Source organism: Esox lucius, chromosome 3 (assembly GCF_011004845.1).
Source record: "Esox lucius isolate fEsoLuc1 chromosome 3, fEsoLuc1.pri, whole genome shotgun sequence".
NCBI lineage: Eukaryota > Metazoa > Chordata > Actinopteri > Esociformes > Esocidae > Esox > Esox lucius.
The window spans coordinates 983709-998584 of NC_047571.1; the positions used below are offsets into that span (position 1 = coordinate 983709).

A 14876-nucleotide genomic window follows, 5' to 3' on the forward strand; every position below is an offset into this window, starting at 1 on the left:
TTCCCTTCCATCCATAGTCCATGCACACCTGTCACTTTATATGATGCACATCCACCACTTAAATCACGTTTTCATAATAAGTGTCTTTTGAAATGTAAACTTGGAGTTTAAAGTGGTTCATTATACTGAAACTGAAAAAGGTGCTATATGCTGCTTGGCAGTGACTAAAGTCAAAACCTTGGTGTATTTAGTACACATTTCATCAGTATATTGTGACATAATGGCAGTTGTATGAAACTGTGAATAAAGGTTCTTAAGATGACTGACTCTACCCAGTTGTTTCTTTGCATACAATGCATTTAATATAATTTATGGAAAATACATAATGTACAATTTACAATTTTGGCTCTTGTTTGTAAAAGATAATAAGTGTATTTTTCACAGTAATAAATGTAATGCAATATGACCTAAACTGGTGCTTATGTTGGTTTGTTCCCCATTGGTTTTGTTCTCAAAGGAGATTCTCTGTTTTTTTCCATGATTCATGAGAAATGCTTAACATGTTGCATATTCATATATTTCATTATTTAAACACATAATATTAAACATTAAAATATATGACATGCATTGTATTATGATATTGTGAGAAGTGCAAGTTATATATTTCATGAACATACTCAGGGCACGTATGTAAATATATGCTGAGAAATCCTCTACATATATGTACATATATTTTTTCCATGTGGGACACAAACCTTTTTTTAAAATGTATTTACTTTACCAGGCAATTCAATCAAGAACACATTTTTATTTACATTAACATCCAGGCAGGAGGCAAGAGGACTTCTGTGAATGGGCACTTGAATAAATAAAAAAAAAGAAACAGACACAGGAGATAAAACACAAAGCAATGTAATAGTACTGATCAGAATCTCCCTGATACAATAGTGCCTTGATCTCCATTTTCAGTGCAGAACGTCAATCGTATATACGTTACGTCGTACGCGCAGGCTACTCCCATGCCTCCCGTGTAAAAAAAAAAAAACCTAGGATTTTAGCTTTGTTCTGACGTCACGTCCATCGATTATTTAGCATTTTTCTTCTGACCAATATCGTTGTCACCTGCTGCTAAATATTAAATACTATGAAGCGATGTATTAGAGCACGTTTTCCCGTCTAGAGATAGCCTACCAAAGAACGTTTTTAATTTTACCATTTCGGTTTACGGCTGCTGGCTTCGATTAACCCACTTGGTGCGCGAGTGACTGCATGGTATATGGGTTGCATTGGACCTGTTCTTTCAACAGACACGCTGCACTTTGCCATGGAGGGGAAACCAGTAGCTACAGAAGCGTAATCTCTCATATCGCCAAAATTACGGCCAGAATTAAATACAACTCTCTGTCTCCGGCCTCTCAAAGGAGAGACAGAAGGTTCATCATGTCCGCGAAAGAGAGATTGAAAGGGAAGGTGACGAAAGACAGCGTTACACTGCTGCCTTGCTTCTATTTCGTTGAGGTAGGTGAGTTAGTCGTTCAGCGAAATCAGTGTAAGGCTTGTTTTGAATGACTGTCAGTGGAAATGCAGCGGTGTCCTATTGTATGCGCCGCACTACACCACACGATTGTGTAAAATTGTATGTAAGTGGCCCTGCATTGTTATGACAGTCACGTTCAAGGATAGGAGGATTAATTATGAGGTTGCCATAGAACCGGTTGCTCTCTTCATGTTTTATTATCTTATCTGTTATCTCATATTTATACAGTATAATATAAATTGGTATATATGATCGGATCATAGCGTTCATAACCTGAAATACTCATATCTCTTAATATATTTGCCTCACATCATCTGTCAACACCCACATACATGTTCGAGAAAAAAAATATCATTGAAACATTTTAGCTGGTTCCTGAGATTGCCGCCTACTGAAAGAATGGACGTTCCGTATTTTAAAATATTATTTCCTTCTTTGTCCATTTTAGTGTTAAAAACGCTTGGTGATAAACAGATTTAAATGCATGTTGTCACTGGTCAACTTGATGCTCACACCTGTATGAGCCTGGCTGTGTGTGTGTGAGTGCGTCCGTGTGTCGAACTGTCAGCTGAGTGGCTACACCCGTTGTCGTGGTAACGATGAGGCGCAGGAATTATATGATACAAAGCGGGATCATCAGTGACTGATTTTGTAAATATGTATTTTTGTGTGTGTATGTATTCTATAATGATTAAGTCCTTGATTTGATATTTGCTATAGCATTAACTATAAACCGAGTACAAATATACGGAATTAGATATGTCTCAATATTTGTAAATATATCTAGAAAATACGTGCATATATTCTTCACAACTCACAAATAAAAATAAGATTTGTAAACACACTGAAACATAACCCCTACATTTTCACCTTAAAATGTACTTAATTCACCCATTTAATATTGTTGTAATGAAGGTGTGGTATAATGGATTTTTCAAGAGGTTAATTAAGGGGTATTAATTGTAATGAAGGTGTAATGGATTTTAATGGATTACATGCGTGGATTAAGGGAACATAATAAAAATAATGGGTAAAATCCCTTAGAGTGTGCCAAAATCCATTCAAATGACCCCTCAATTGTACCTTGAAGTTTACTTAATTTACCCCTTAATAGTCATAATTAAGGTGGTGTTTCATGGGTTTTCAAGTGGGTAATTAATGGGTATTAATTGCAATTAAGGTGTAAATTAATAGTTTCATGGATTATGTGTGTGGAATAAGGAAAAATAAAGGGGTAAAATCCCTTAGAGTGTGCTAAAATCCATCAGTTATCCCTTAATCTTACCTTGAAGATTTGGAAATTAAGGTGTAATATTTATTCAGACACCATTCGCTGCAGTGAGATTCAATGGCAAAATCCTAGTGATCTAGAATATATAGCCTTGAAGATTATTCTATTGCTTCAGATGTCCTACACACTCACAGTTATTTATCGACCACCTTCCTCAAACATTGGCTTTTATGAAAAACTCAAGAAGGTATTATGTCTGTTTGACTTTAAGAGAGAGATCATTGTAATGGGTGACTTCAATTTAAACTGGGAAGACATGTCATCAAGGAAAAATTTTAAGCAAATTACTGATGGTTTTAATCTGGCTCAAACGGTTACAGGTCTGACACGAATAACAAACAATACAAGTACCCAAATTGACCTAATATTTAGTAATAGACCAGAAAGGATCACAAAATCATACAATATGATAACTGGGCTATCAGACCAGTTAGAAAAATTAACCTGCAGGCGGTTTACTACTCATGCTGGCAATAAAGAATTATTGGGCATCTCAAAAAACAAGCAAGAGGACTTCAAGGCATCCATAAAAAATATAAACTGGGATGAGTTACTCTATTTAGAAATAACTAGTCAAAACTTTACAGTAAAATTGCAATCTACAATTAATACATTTTCAATTAGGATGAAATGCAAAAACAAGAAACAAAGTCTTCCCTGGGTGAATAATAATGTCCAAATATTAATGAAGGAGCAGCATAAAGCTTTAAAAATCACCACAAAATCAAATATGTTCCATGATAGGTATAAATTTGCAATGCTAAAAAACACTGAGAGAACTGAGAAAAGCAAAGGCGGACAATAATTGAAAACTCAAAAGGTAACTCTAAAGTTATATGGAGACAGATAAAAAAGTTAACTGGTCTAAACAATATTATAACAAAACTCCTTGTATTGAAGGCAAATTATTACAATCCTACATAGTCCGGATGATATGGTACAGGCCCTCTATCAATATTTTGTTGAGTCAGTGAATACCACAGGCCAAAGTTTTGCAGTTCAACAAAGCAAAGCATGTACGGTTAATACTAGTGAGCCAGCACTAGCACTAATACCAGTATCAGTGACGGAGGTTGCAAAAGTAGTTGCATCTCTCAAACCTCAAGGGCTAAGGATGTCTATGGTATGGACACTTATGTTGAAATAAATAAATTCCTCAATAGCTAAGCCACTTGAAAAAATGGCTACCAAACAAATCATTGATTTAAACTATAGCTCTTTCCCACTGCACCCAATGCAATTTGGATTCAGGGCTAATCATTCAACAGAAAAAGCTACATCCTACTTCATAGAAAAAGTTAAGGCACCAATGGATAAAGGCAGGGTTGCGGGGGCCATGTTCCTTGATTTACGGAAAGCATTTGACACTGTTTATCATAACATTATTGCATGAACTATTCAACTTACATTTTTCTATAGTTTGTCAACCATATAAAATCTTACCTATCATTCCGTTCCCAACATGTGAAAATCTGTAGTTATAAATCTAACCCCTTTTGTCTATCAACTGGGGTCCTGCATGGCTCTCAACTCGATCCAACTTTGTTCAGCATATACATTAATGATTTGCCCTCTGTATGTGGAACATGTGATATTTTTCTATATGTTGATGATACTGTTATTTTTACTCATGGTAAGACTGCTGAAGAGGTTGCAAGCAAGTTAACAGATGTTTTAATGAATGTCACATCCTAGTTTAATAAATGTTGTTTGCAACTTAATGTGTTAAAAACAGTTTGGATATAAAAAGTCTACACACCCCTGGTGCAAAAAAAATGCCAGGTTTTTGCTATGTAAAAGAACGAGACAAAGATAAATCATGTCAGAACCTTTTCCACTTTTAATGTGACTTATAATGTGAACAATTCAATTGAAAAACAAACTGAAATCTTAGAGAGGGAAAAATGAAAAATAAAAACCTTACAATAACATGGTTGCATAAGTGTGCACACCCTCTTATAACTGGGGATGTGGCTGTGTTCTGAATTAACCAATCACATTAAAATTCATGTTAACTTGAAGTAATTACACACTTGCCATCATTTAAAGTGACTCTGATTAATCACAAATAGTTCAGCTGTTCTAGTAGGATTTTCCTGTCATATTCTTAGTAGCATCTCAGAGCAAAAGCCATGGTCTGCAGGAGCTTCCAAAGCATCAGAGGGATCTCATTGTTGAAAGATATCAGTCAGGAGAAGGGTTAAAAAGATTTTCCAAAGCATTAGATATACCATGGAACACGGTGAAGACAGTCATCATCAAGTGGAGAAAATATGGCACAACAGACATTACCAAGAACTGGATGTCACTCCAAAATATATGAAAAGACAAGAAGAAAACTGGTCAGGGTGGCTTCCAAGAGGCCTTCAGTAACATTAAAGAAACTGCAGAAATTTCTGGCAAGTACTGGCTGTGTGCTACACGTGACAACAATCTCCTGTATTCTTCTTATGAATGGGCTATGGGGTAGTGTCACAAAACCTTCAGGTGTCCGCAATCTGACAGATTTGGAGCGCTTTTGCAAAGAAGAGTGGGCAAATATTGCCCCGTCAAGTGCTGTAATAAAATCAAAAGGTGCTTTAACAAAGTATTAGTTTAAGGGTGTGCACATTTAGGCAACCAGGTTATTGTGAGTTTTTATTTTTCCCCCTCAAAGATTTCAGTTTGTTTTTCAATTGAATTGTTCACGTTATAGGTCACATTAAAGGTGGAACAAGTTTTGACATGATTTGTCTCATTCTTTTACATCACAAGAACATGGAATTTTAACAGTGGTGTGTAGACTTTTTATATCCACTGGCTATTACCTTCAGTAACTACATTATAGTAAGCCTAAAATAAAACTGTTTACGGTTATATTGCAACTGTTTCTGGTAAATTTTCGAAGTACGCATCCGTGCATGCTTTTTGGGTCAGGATAGACAAAAACTTAGCTGGCTACTACATTCAGTAGCTACCTTATAGTAGGCCTAAACAAAAACTGTTTAGGCAGGCAGGCAGAAAAAGTATTGCAACTTTTTCTTCGGGATTTTCGAAGTACGCATTCGTGCATGCTTTTTGGGTCAGGATAGACAAACATTTTGCTGCCTACATACAACATCCAGTAGCTACGTTATTGTAAACCTAAACTTAAACTGTTTACGTTTATATTGCAACTGTTTCTGGTGGATTTTCTAAGGTACGCATCTGTGCATGCCTTTGGGGGTAATAATATAGGCTTTTTCAAACCCCTTGGGCAGTAAAGGAGTTGGTGTTTCCACGATTCTCTCGTCTTTTCACTTGACGAGAAAGTCAGTTATCATCACCTATAGTTATTGTATCAATGTAATTCATGAATGAATTTTTTTTTTTTTTTTGTGCCATGAAATGAAATAGCTTTGGCAGGGAAAACTTAATCTTCAGTCCTGCTAGCAATTGCTTATGATTATTCCTAGAAAGTTAGTATATACTAGTAAGCCTATTAGTGGCTAATAAGCTGTTAAAACGGCCAGTGGCAAAAGCCATAGTTCACAGACGCTATATGTTGTGGAGGTAAACTTAATAAACTCGAAAAACAGGTAAACTTTGGCTAACTCGAAAAACAAAAGGCAGGCTAGGGTCAATAATCGTTCTAAACCTATCACACAGTCTTAGATACGGGCTTAGTAAGTTGCACAGCTATAAACAATACCTTACACAGAAAGGTGTTTTGACCTAGGCTATATACAGAAGGGGTGGTGAGGAACAGGTGTTTAGAATTCTCTTTAGATATTGCTTCCGGTCTCACTCTTCTTTCTTTGTCTCTTGTACACCTCTTTTCATTGCCGTTTCCATCTTGATCTCATTCCTCCTTCTCCCTCTGATGTCATCTTTCCTTTCTAAAACAGATTAAAAAACAAACAATGAATCTAGATGTACAAATTTGATAGGCAATAGTCACTCTCACAACGTAACCTAAGGCAGTTAATTTATGGACGATTGGTAAATAATAGTTAAAATCCGCTCAAGCCACATTATAAGCCTTGCAGAAAATAACTGACTGTACATTTCCATATCAAACTGCCCTACTGTAACCCCTGAATGCCAGTCCTTGTTTTGTCATCTGTATGGACTTTCCGTTTGTGGTTAGGAGCACCAGAGGGGTATATTACGAAGGGGGTTCAACCTACTCAGAGTTAACTTGGGGTTATCAAGAATTTGGCAACCCAGGCTGAGTTTTTGCACAATAGCTCACGCTCCGTATTCTTTCCCGGAGTAATGCACATTTATAATATCAAGATATGAGGAGTTCAAAGCAAGGTTAACGGCTAATCTCACACCGTGGTGGCCAACAAAGACAGGGAGGCTTGTTGGCAACACATTGCCAACAGAGAAAATTCATAATTGCAGTGTTCTTGTCATATGTTCTTTATTTTGTTTTATAGACTCTTATTTGTAGTATGATTGAGATGTAATGCCCGGGCTACATCTCAAAAATTTACCCATTGCTTACTGTTAATGTTTTAAGATATAGGCTACTTTATGAAGCACCTAGGTTGTAGGGCTACCTGTATTAATTTAATGATCAAATACCTGAACATGAATGTTGTGAAATAAATTCCTATTCACATAACCACTTCTCTCAGGGGTGCTCTAATGGGGATATGCGTACAGTCAATTGCACCAATCACCCTTGGGATTCCTATGGAGACATATATCTGTATATAGCCTATAGGCCAAGCCTATGCATATTAAAAGTAGACCAAGTATTTCTCTGCAAATTACTTGTAATCGCATAAAAAACATACTTGATCTTAAGAACGCTCAAATGGCCAGGGTACACAACAAATGCATCAAGCAGTTTAGTGAGAGTTACCACCTTGCAAACTGCATGGCATAGCATACAGTATTCTTGCTCAAATGTTTAACACTGATGGAATACATGAAATGCCCCATTGCAAAATATTGCAAAGCACAACACACTGTTCAACATGAGCGCATTACTCCGGCAAGTCTCATAGGAGACGCATCTGGCCCTAGAATCTGGCAAATATATGGAATTCCGTCAGATGAGGATCGATATCTTTATTAGAGAACATCATCAGGGTAAACTAGAGTGACACAACCTCTAAACACCCTCCCCCGGCGGAGTAGGCCTCTCAGAATCCGTGCGACAATTTTGATTGGGCCTTCCAAACGTGCCTGCCTTTTTGTGGGAGGAAGGGCGGTGCTTATGTTGAGTTAACCATGCAGTTTAGAGATGCAGCGTAAGTTGCCATGACAGCATACCTCGGGTAAAATGTATTCACCTTTCGTAGTATGGGTTATTCGGGAAGTTAGAACGTATGTCACCAAGTTACTCCAGAAGTTACCTTGGTAAGCCAATTACCTTGCTTTGTAGTATAGCCCTCTGGACTCAGTTTTCATTGATAATCATTCATGTAAACAAAAACATAAAAAGTACAGTTCAATTCCTATTGAAAAGGCCCATACACTTATGTTACAAATGATTAAGACAAAACAACAAAAGAAGTCTCGGACCAATAATTAGATTATAAGTGTCAAGAAACATAATTATTGACAACAGGCTACTATGAGTGTTAACGGTGTTCAGCAGAAAATCAGACCCAACATAACATCATGATTAAACATTCCACCAGAGTCCATTGAATAATCAAAAACTCCCCTTGTCCGTTTCGTGATCCATGCTACAATATCATACAAAAGACTCATGTATATCCTTTTGTACCTGTAAAAAATTCTACCTTTAAATAGGAAAGGATTCTACCTTTAATGGGGAAGGATTAACTATTCAAATATACCAGGATAGCCGTCAATAATGTTTATCATTAAGGCAACATCACAAAAAACATCAAAGTCCAGTATTGGGATTTTCATCTTGCTGTTTCCCACCTGCCTTACGAGAAACAAACCTTCATACATATGAAATCACAATATCAGTTAATTTAGGAAAATCGTTGATTGTAAGGAATTAAGTTAATTTCCAATCAAGTGTCCTGTACGTGTCTTCAGTCTTCTCTGTCTTGTATCAGTAATTTATGTAAAGTTCCAATATCAGTTATTGCAGTCAGTGTGATATGGACCCAGCAAATTGCCTGGTTGTACTAACAAGTCAGTGTGTAGTGGAGTAGTGAGTTTCCAACACTTCACTAATTCAAGGTTACAGTTTTCCTGATTGCTAACAAGCATTGATCAATACTGAAGTTACATTAACAAACCTCCTCACACAGACAGCAATACGGAAGTGTATGTGACCCAACCTTTGAATCATTTGTCATTGCCTTCACACGAAATGCATTCAATTAACACATTCCCCAACATCCATGAACTCTTTACTTATTCATACTCCACCACCTGCAAAACAATATATTTGCACCACATGTTTTTTTTCAAATGCTTACACACTGTTCCCAAAACTGTTAAAAACACAGTTGATTGCAGTTTCAACTGAAAACTGACCCAAGTGTTGTACATCAATCAATCAAATCTATTTATAAAGCCCTTTTTACAACAGAAGTTGTCACAAAGTGCTTTACAGACACCCGGCCTTAAACCCCAAGGAGCAAACAACAGTAGTGTTGGATTTCAGTGGCTAGGAAAAACTCCCTAAGAAGGCCGAATTTTAGGAAGAAACCTTGAGAGAACCCAGGCTCAGAGGGGTGACCAGTCCTCTTCTGGCTGTGCCGGGTGAGATATTAAGAGTCCAATTAGAATAATAAATACATTTCTCTGGGCTAAATCCAGAGTCTATTTGATTCTAGACTAGGTCAAAAGTATGACCAGGTGGACAAGGACAGGGACAGCAACCGGCCCCCCAAATCAGGTACTCCACAGGTGTGGACCAGGACCTCATCTCCTCCTATAATTTAAAACTGGAGGAGACTGAGAAAAGTTAGAAAGTGCATTCCTCATATCCCCCAGCACAATAATATAGCAGCGTAACACCTTGGAACTGAGACGGAGAGTCCGGCGAAACTGTGGCCCTACCAGGGGGAGGCCCAACAGGCAGGAAATCAATCCACCCACATTGCCAGGCATCGCCCAAAGGGACACCCACCAACCGCAACCCCCCTGAAAGAGGGCAGAGTATTGCCAGCAGCGTACAGCCTAATTGCACAAGTGCGCAACAGAGAGACAACAACAAGCCAGTGACTCTTCCCCCGAAAGTAATTGGAGGTAGGGCATCCCAGTGGCGACGAGAGCCCACCTGACAAGACAGCAATGGTGGACAGTATCAAGCGTACTGGTCACCTTCACGCCCCCGGGCCAGGCTACACCTATTTATAAACCGTACTGTAGAGATGAGTACACTGTGCCCTTTGAGAGAAACGGCGAATGTGTGAAAGAACTCTGGTAATCAAACAGGCCAATTTTGCAGGTTTTCCCACTTACAAAGCATGTAGAAGTCTGTAATTTTTATCATAGGTACTCTTCAACTTTGAGTGACGGAATCTAGAACAAAAATCTAGAAAATCACATTGTATGATTTTTAAGTAATTAATTTGCATTTTACTGCATAACATAAGTATTTGATACATCAGAAAAGCAGATTTTAATATTTGGTACAGAAACCTTTGTTTGCAATTACAGAGATCATATGTTTCCTGTAGTTCTTGAGCAGGTTTGCACACACTACAGCAGGGATTTTGGCCCACTCCTCCATACAGACCTTCTCCAGATCCTTCATGTTTCGGGGCTGGCGCTGTGCAATATGGACTTTCAGCTCCCTCCAAAAATGTTCTATTGGGTTCAGGTCTGGAGACTGGCTAGGCCACTCCAGGACCTTGAAATGCTTCTTACGGAGCCACTCCTGTGTTTTGGGTCTTTGTCATGCTGGAAGACCCAGCCACGACCCATCTTCAATGCTCTTACTGAGGGAAGGAGGTTGTTGGCCAAGATCTTGCGATACATGACCCCATCCATCCTCCTCAATACGGTGCAGTCGTCCTGTCCCCGTTGCAGAAAAGCATCCCCAAAGAATGATGTTTCCACTTCCATACTGTGTGAAGAGTTTTGTTATTGTGGTTTCAGTATTGACCGATGCTTGTAAGCAATCGAGAAAAACTGTAATGTGACCTATAATGTGAGCAATTCAATTGAAAAACAAACTGAAATGTTTGAGGGGGAAAAATGGAAAATAAAAACTTTACAATAACCTGGTTACCAATCACATTCAAACTCGTGAAAAATAAGTCATTACACACTTGCCATAATTTAAATTGACTCTGATTAATCACAAATAATGTTTAGCTGTTCTAGTAGGATTTTCCTGACATTTTCTTAGTTGCGTCTCAGAGCAAAAGCCATGGTCCGCAGAGAGCTTCCACAGCATCAGAGGGATCTCATTGTAAAGATATCAGTCAGGAGGTTACAAAATAATTTCCAAAGCATTAGATATACCATGGAACACAGTGAAGACAGTCATCATTAAGTGGAGAAAATATGACACAACAGACATTACCAAGAACTGGACGTCCCTCCAAAATTGATGGAAAGACAAGAAGAAAACTGGTCAGGGAGGCTTCCAAGAGGCCTACAGCAACATGAAAGGAACTGAATGAATTTCTGGTAAGTACTGGCTGTGTGCTACATGTGACAACAATCTTCCATATTCTTCATATGAATGGACTATGGGGTAGGGTGGCAAAGACGGAAGCATTTTCTTACAAAGAAAAACATCCAAGGGAATTCTGAACAGTTTCAAATACCAGGCAATTTTGGCACAAAACCTTCAGGGGTCCGTTAGAAAGCTGAAGATGAAGTACACCATTCAGCACGACAACGACCCAAAGCACACATCCAAATCCACAAAAGCATGGCTTCACCAGATCTGAATCCAATTGAACATCTGTGGGGCAATCTGAAGAGGGCTGTGCACAGGAAATGTCCTCGCAATCTGACAGAATTGGAGTGCTTTTGCAAAGAAGAGTGGGCAAATATTGCCACGTCAAGATGTGCCATGCTAATAGATTCCTACCCAAAAAGACTGAATGCTGTAATAAAATCAAAAGGTACTTCAACAAAGTATGTGTAAGGGTGTGCACACTTATGCAACCAGGTTATTGTGAGATTAAAATTGTAAATGTTTCCCACTTAAAGATTTCAGTTTGTTTATCAATTGAATTGTTCACATTATAGGTCACATTAAAGGTGGAAAAAGTTCTGTCATGATTTCTTTGTCTCATTCTTTTACATCAGCAGAACCTGGCATTTTAACAGGGGTGTGTAGACTTTTTATATCCATTGTATGTATCACGTCAACATATACAGCATGTTAAGAGGTGTAAAATATCGCCACATCCTTAAATGTACGATCAAAGAACTCTTTTACAGAGTCTATTTGGACTTGCAAATGCAAATGCCCTGGTTACTTCCGCTCGCATATCAAGCTTGCATTTCACATAAGTCAGCCTGAAACTGTGATATTCGGTGGGTGGTAAGCACCCTATTTCGCAGGAAGGTTTTTCTCAATGGATTATGGAGAGTATAACCGTCCTGGCCGCACAGCCAATCAGTTACTTGTGTGTCACTTATACTAATTCTTGTTTCTTGTGCAACAGCTCTCTGAAGTTTAGCCTTTCCTCCAAACGAGTATGAAAAGGATTAAAATATTTTTCATTAGATGCACCATCCTCCTAATTTCAATTATTCTGAATATTACAAAGTATGTATGTGATAGGAATAAAAATTTAAATAAAGCGATTCCAATATATATTTGTCAATTTTTATTTCACAAGATTCATGAGGTCAATCAAGAGTTTAAAATCAACTTTCTTGGTTATATAATAATTCATAACATTAAATACATCAATTACATTTACAGACATGCGTCAGTCATTTATTTGTTGCATTAACTCATCTTCTCAACAGCAAGCCCTAATTGTGGCAAGCGAATTGCCAGATTCCAACCTTTATACTAATAATGTGAATTATTATTTTTAAGTAGGCAAACGGATTTTAAAATCAACGCCTAATAAATTGTTTACAAATATGAATTTTGATTGAGAATAAAATAAAAAGCCAAAATCGCAGCTTTCTACACTTTTGAAATCGCATATATTCAAATTGCGATACCCAGTTATTAGTATAAAGGTTGAAGTCTGGCAAGCGAACGAAACAATTGTGTCAGTCTACAGTACATAATCTGTTTTAAACACATTCTCATTAAGTTAATTCGCATTCAACCGCAGGGAGTACAATGTACGCAGGGAGAATTATGTTAATATCAATAGGATGTCAGAGCATTCTGCCAAAGAGTAGATCTAATTAACTTGATCAGGGCCCGGTTTCCCAAAGCACAAAGATGATAGTAAGATGCATGTAAGTGATTTCATCTGTGCGTTTCCCAAAAGCATCGTAACTTAAGAGGCACGTAACACTGCTCGTTAATTAGTGCTCCAGACCACTCGTTAGTCCATCTTAACCGATCTTAACAGGCACTTCACTGTTTTTGTGAAATAGCGCCTCCTTCAACATGAGAGGAGTGATCGCAAACAGTTAATATCAAGGCAACAGAACGAATAAAACTTATTTTATTCAGATTTATTTAGAAAAATTTGATAATAACTGCGTGACTGGATGTAAATGTAACTGAATGCAATTGGTCAACTGAGGATAAAGAAAAAAATATTTAAAACAAGAAATAAGCTAATTAAGAAAGTGTTTTAAATTAACCGTTCACGAGTCTGAAAGCCTGCATCGTACTGCTACTATTACTTGATGTTAAACCATCGTAAGTGCTACGCTATCGGGAAACCGGGCCCAGGTTTTGCCTTTATGCTACTCATAAACACAAATATTTGAATACATTATATGTTTCATTACATAATATCTGTAATTATATTCAGTTAAAACTTTTTTCTCATGTGGCTAATAGATTATTTTTATCATAATGTAGTGTCCCACTTTACCTAAGGGACAATGAAGTACGGCATGGTGTCCCATGTGCTGAAATAAATGTATTATTCCATGTGTTGTTCTAACCACAGCCTTAAGGGTTTTTTAATATTAGGCCTACATTAGTTTGTGACGTCTGGAAATCTTGCATTTCATTTTAAGTTAATTCAACCAAGGCTCTATCATTCACATGGGTGTATCACACATTCATTTATTGACCTCATGCATTCAGTGAGGGGTGATTAGCATCTGGGTACCATTAGCGGCTGCATGAGTACCAACGCTACATGCCACAGGCTGTTGGCCGATTATCACTAGAACCGCCAGGCCTTTTTTACCATTATCCGCCAGAGCTGAACGCCATTTAGCATAATTAGCATACCAATCGTCCCAATTAGCATGGACATTCTCCTCAGCACCCACACCATCCAGCCTTGCTTTTTGTGGTTAAATGCGAATTAATTTAACAATTTGAGATCCGGGTCTATTAATAAGTGATCGAGGGCTATAGCCCTGAACAACCTGGCCTAACGACGCCACTGTTGATCAATATTGACCACATGCAAAAGGACAAGATCCTTTTTACCTCTAAACTTAAACACCCCCTTTATGAATGAAATTGTGTTGAGGTGGGGTTTCGGGCAGAAGGGAAGGGGTCAAAAGTTTTAATATGCCATAATACAGTATTCCCCTCATCCAGTCTTTTAGAGTCTTAAACATTGCACTTTTGGCTACTTTTGGCACCATGACCTTGAATTCGATTGAGTTAAGTGAACAGATTAAGGCTTGGAGAAGGAACGGAAGAACTATTAAAGCCATTTCGAAAATACTGTTGGATATGGGAATTACGGTGAAGAATACTAATATTTAACAACACTATCATCACACTCCAGTCAAACGCTGAACACGGAAGCCCAGAAAAATGAGCAGGTACAGTAGGCTACAGTCAACTCTATGCTACAGTTATAGCCTTATTATTATTGACAAATATCTTTGGAGAAATGTAACGTCTAAACTGTTGGGATTTATGGTACATATTTTTAACACCATTCAAGCCATTGATTTGAGTGAAAATGATGAGCAGTCCACTCAGGAGATTAAGGATCTGCTTTCATCAAGGTATACCATCAACATCGCTGTAATCACAATCAGAACTTGGGTGGAGTTATGGAAAAGCTCGGTAAGAATTTATTTCCCGTCTTAAATGTTACTGGGTACTAACTAGTGGTGTAA

At 37.8% G+C, this 14876-nt stretch overlaps 1 protein-coding gene across 2 annotated transcripts in view; it reads left to right on the plus strand.

Annotated features, from left to right (window-relative positions):
• Nucleotides 1-1005: 1005 nt before the first annotated feature.
• The window catches only part of plppr4a (phospholipid phosphatase related 4a), a 263231-nt gene continuing 249360 nt past the window's right edge, over nucleotides 1006-14876 (plus strand). Inside the window, exon 1 of one of the 2 annotated variants that reach the window (XM_029117179.2) lies at nucleotides 1006-1458. In XM_029117179.2, the coding sequence (XP_028973012.2) occupies nucleotides 1210-1458 (249 nt within the window). In that variant the 5' untranslated portion in view covers nucleotides 1006-1209. Of the gene's footprint in view, nucleotides 1463-14876 lie in introns of both variants that reach the window. The other variant, XM_029117181.2, reaches the window with a different exon arrangement.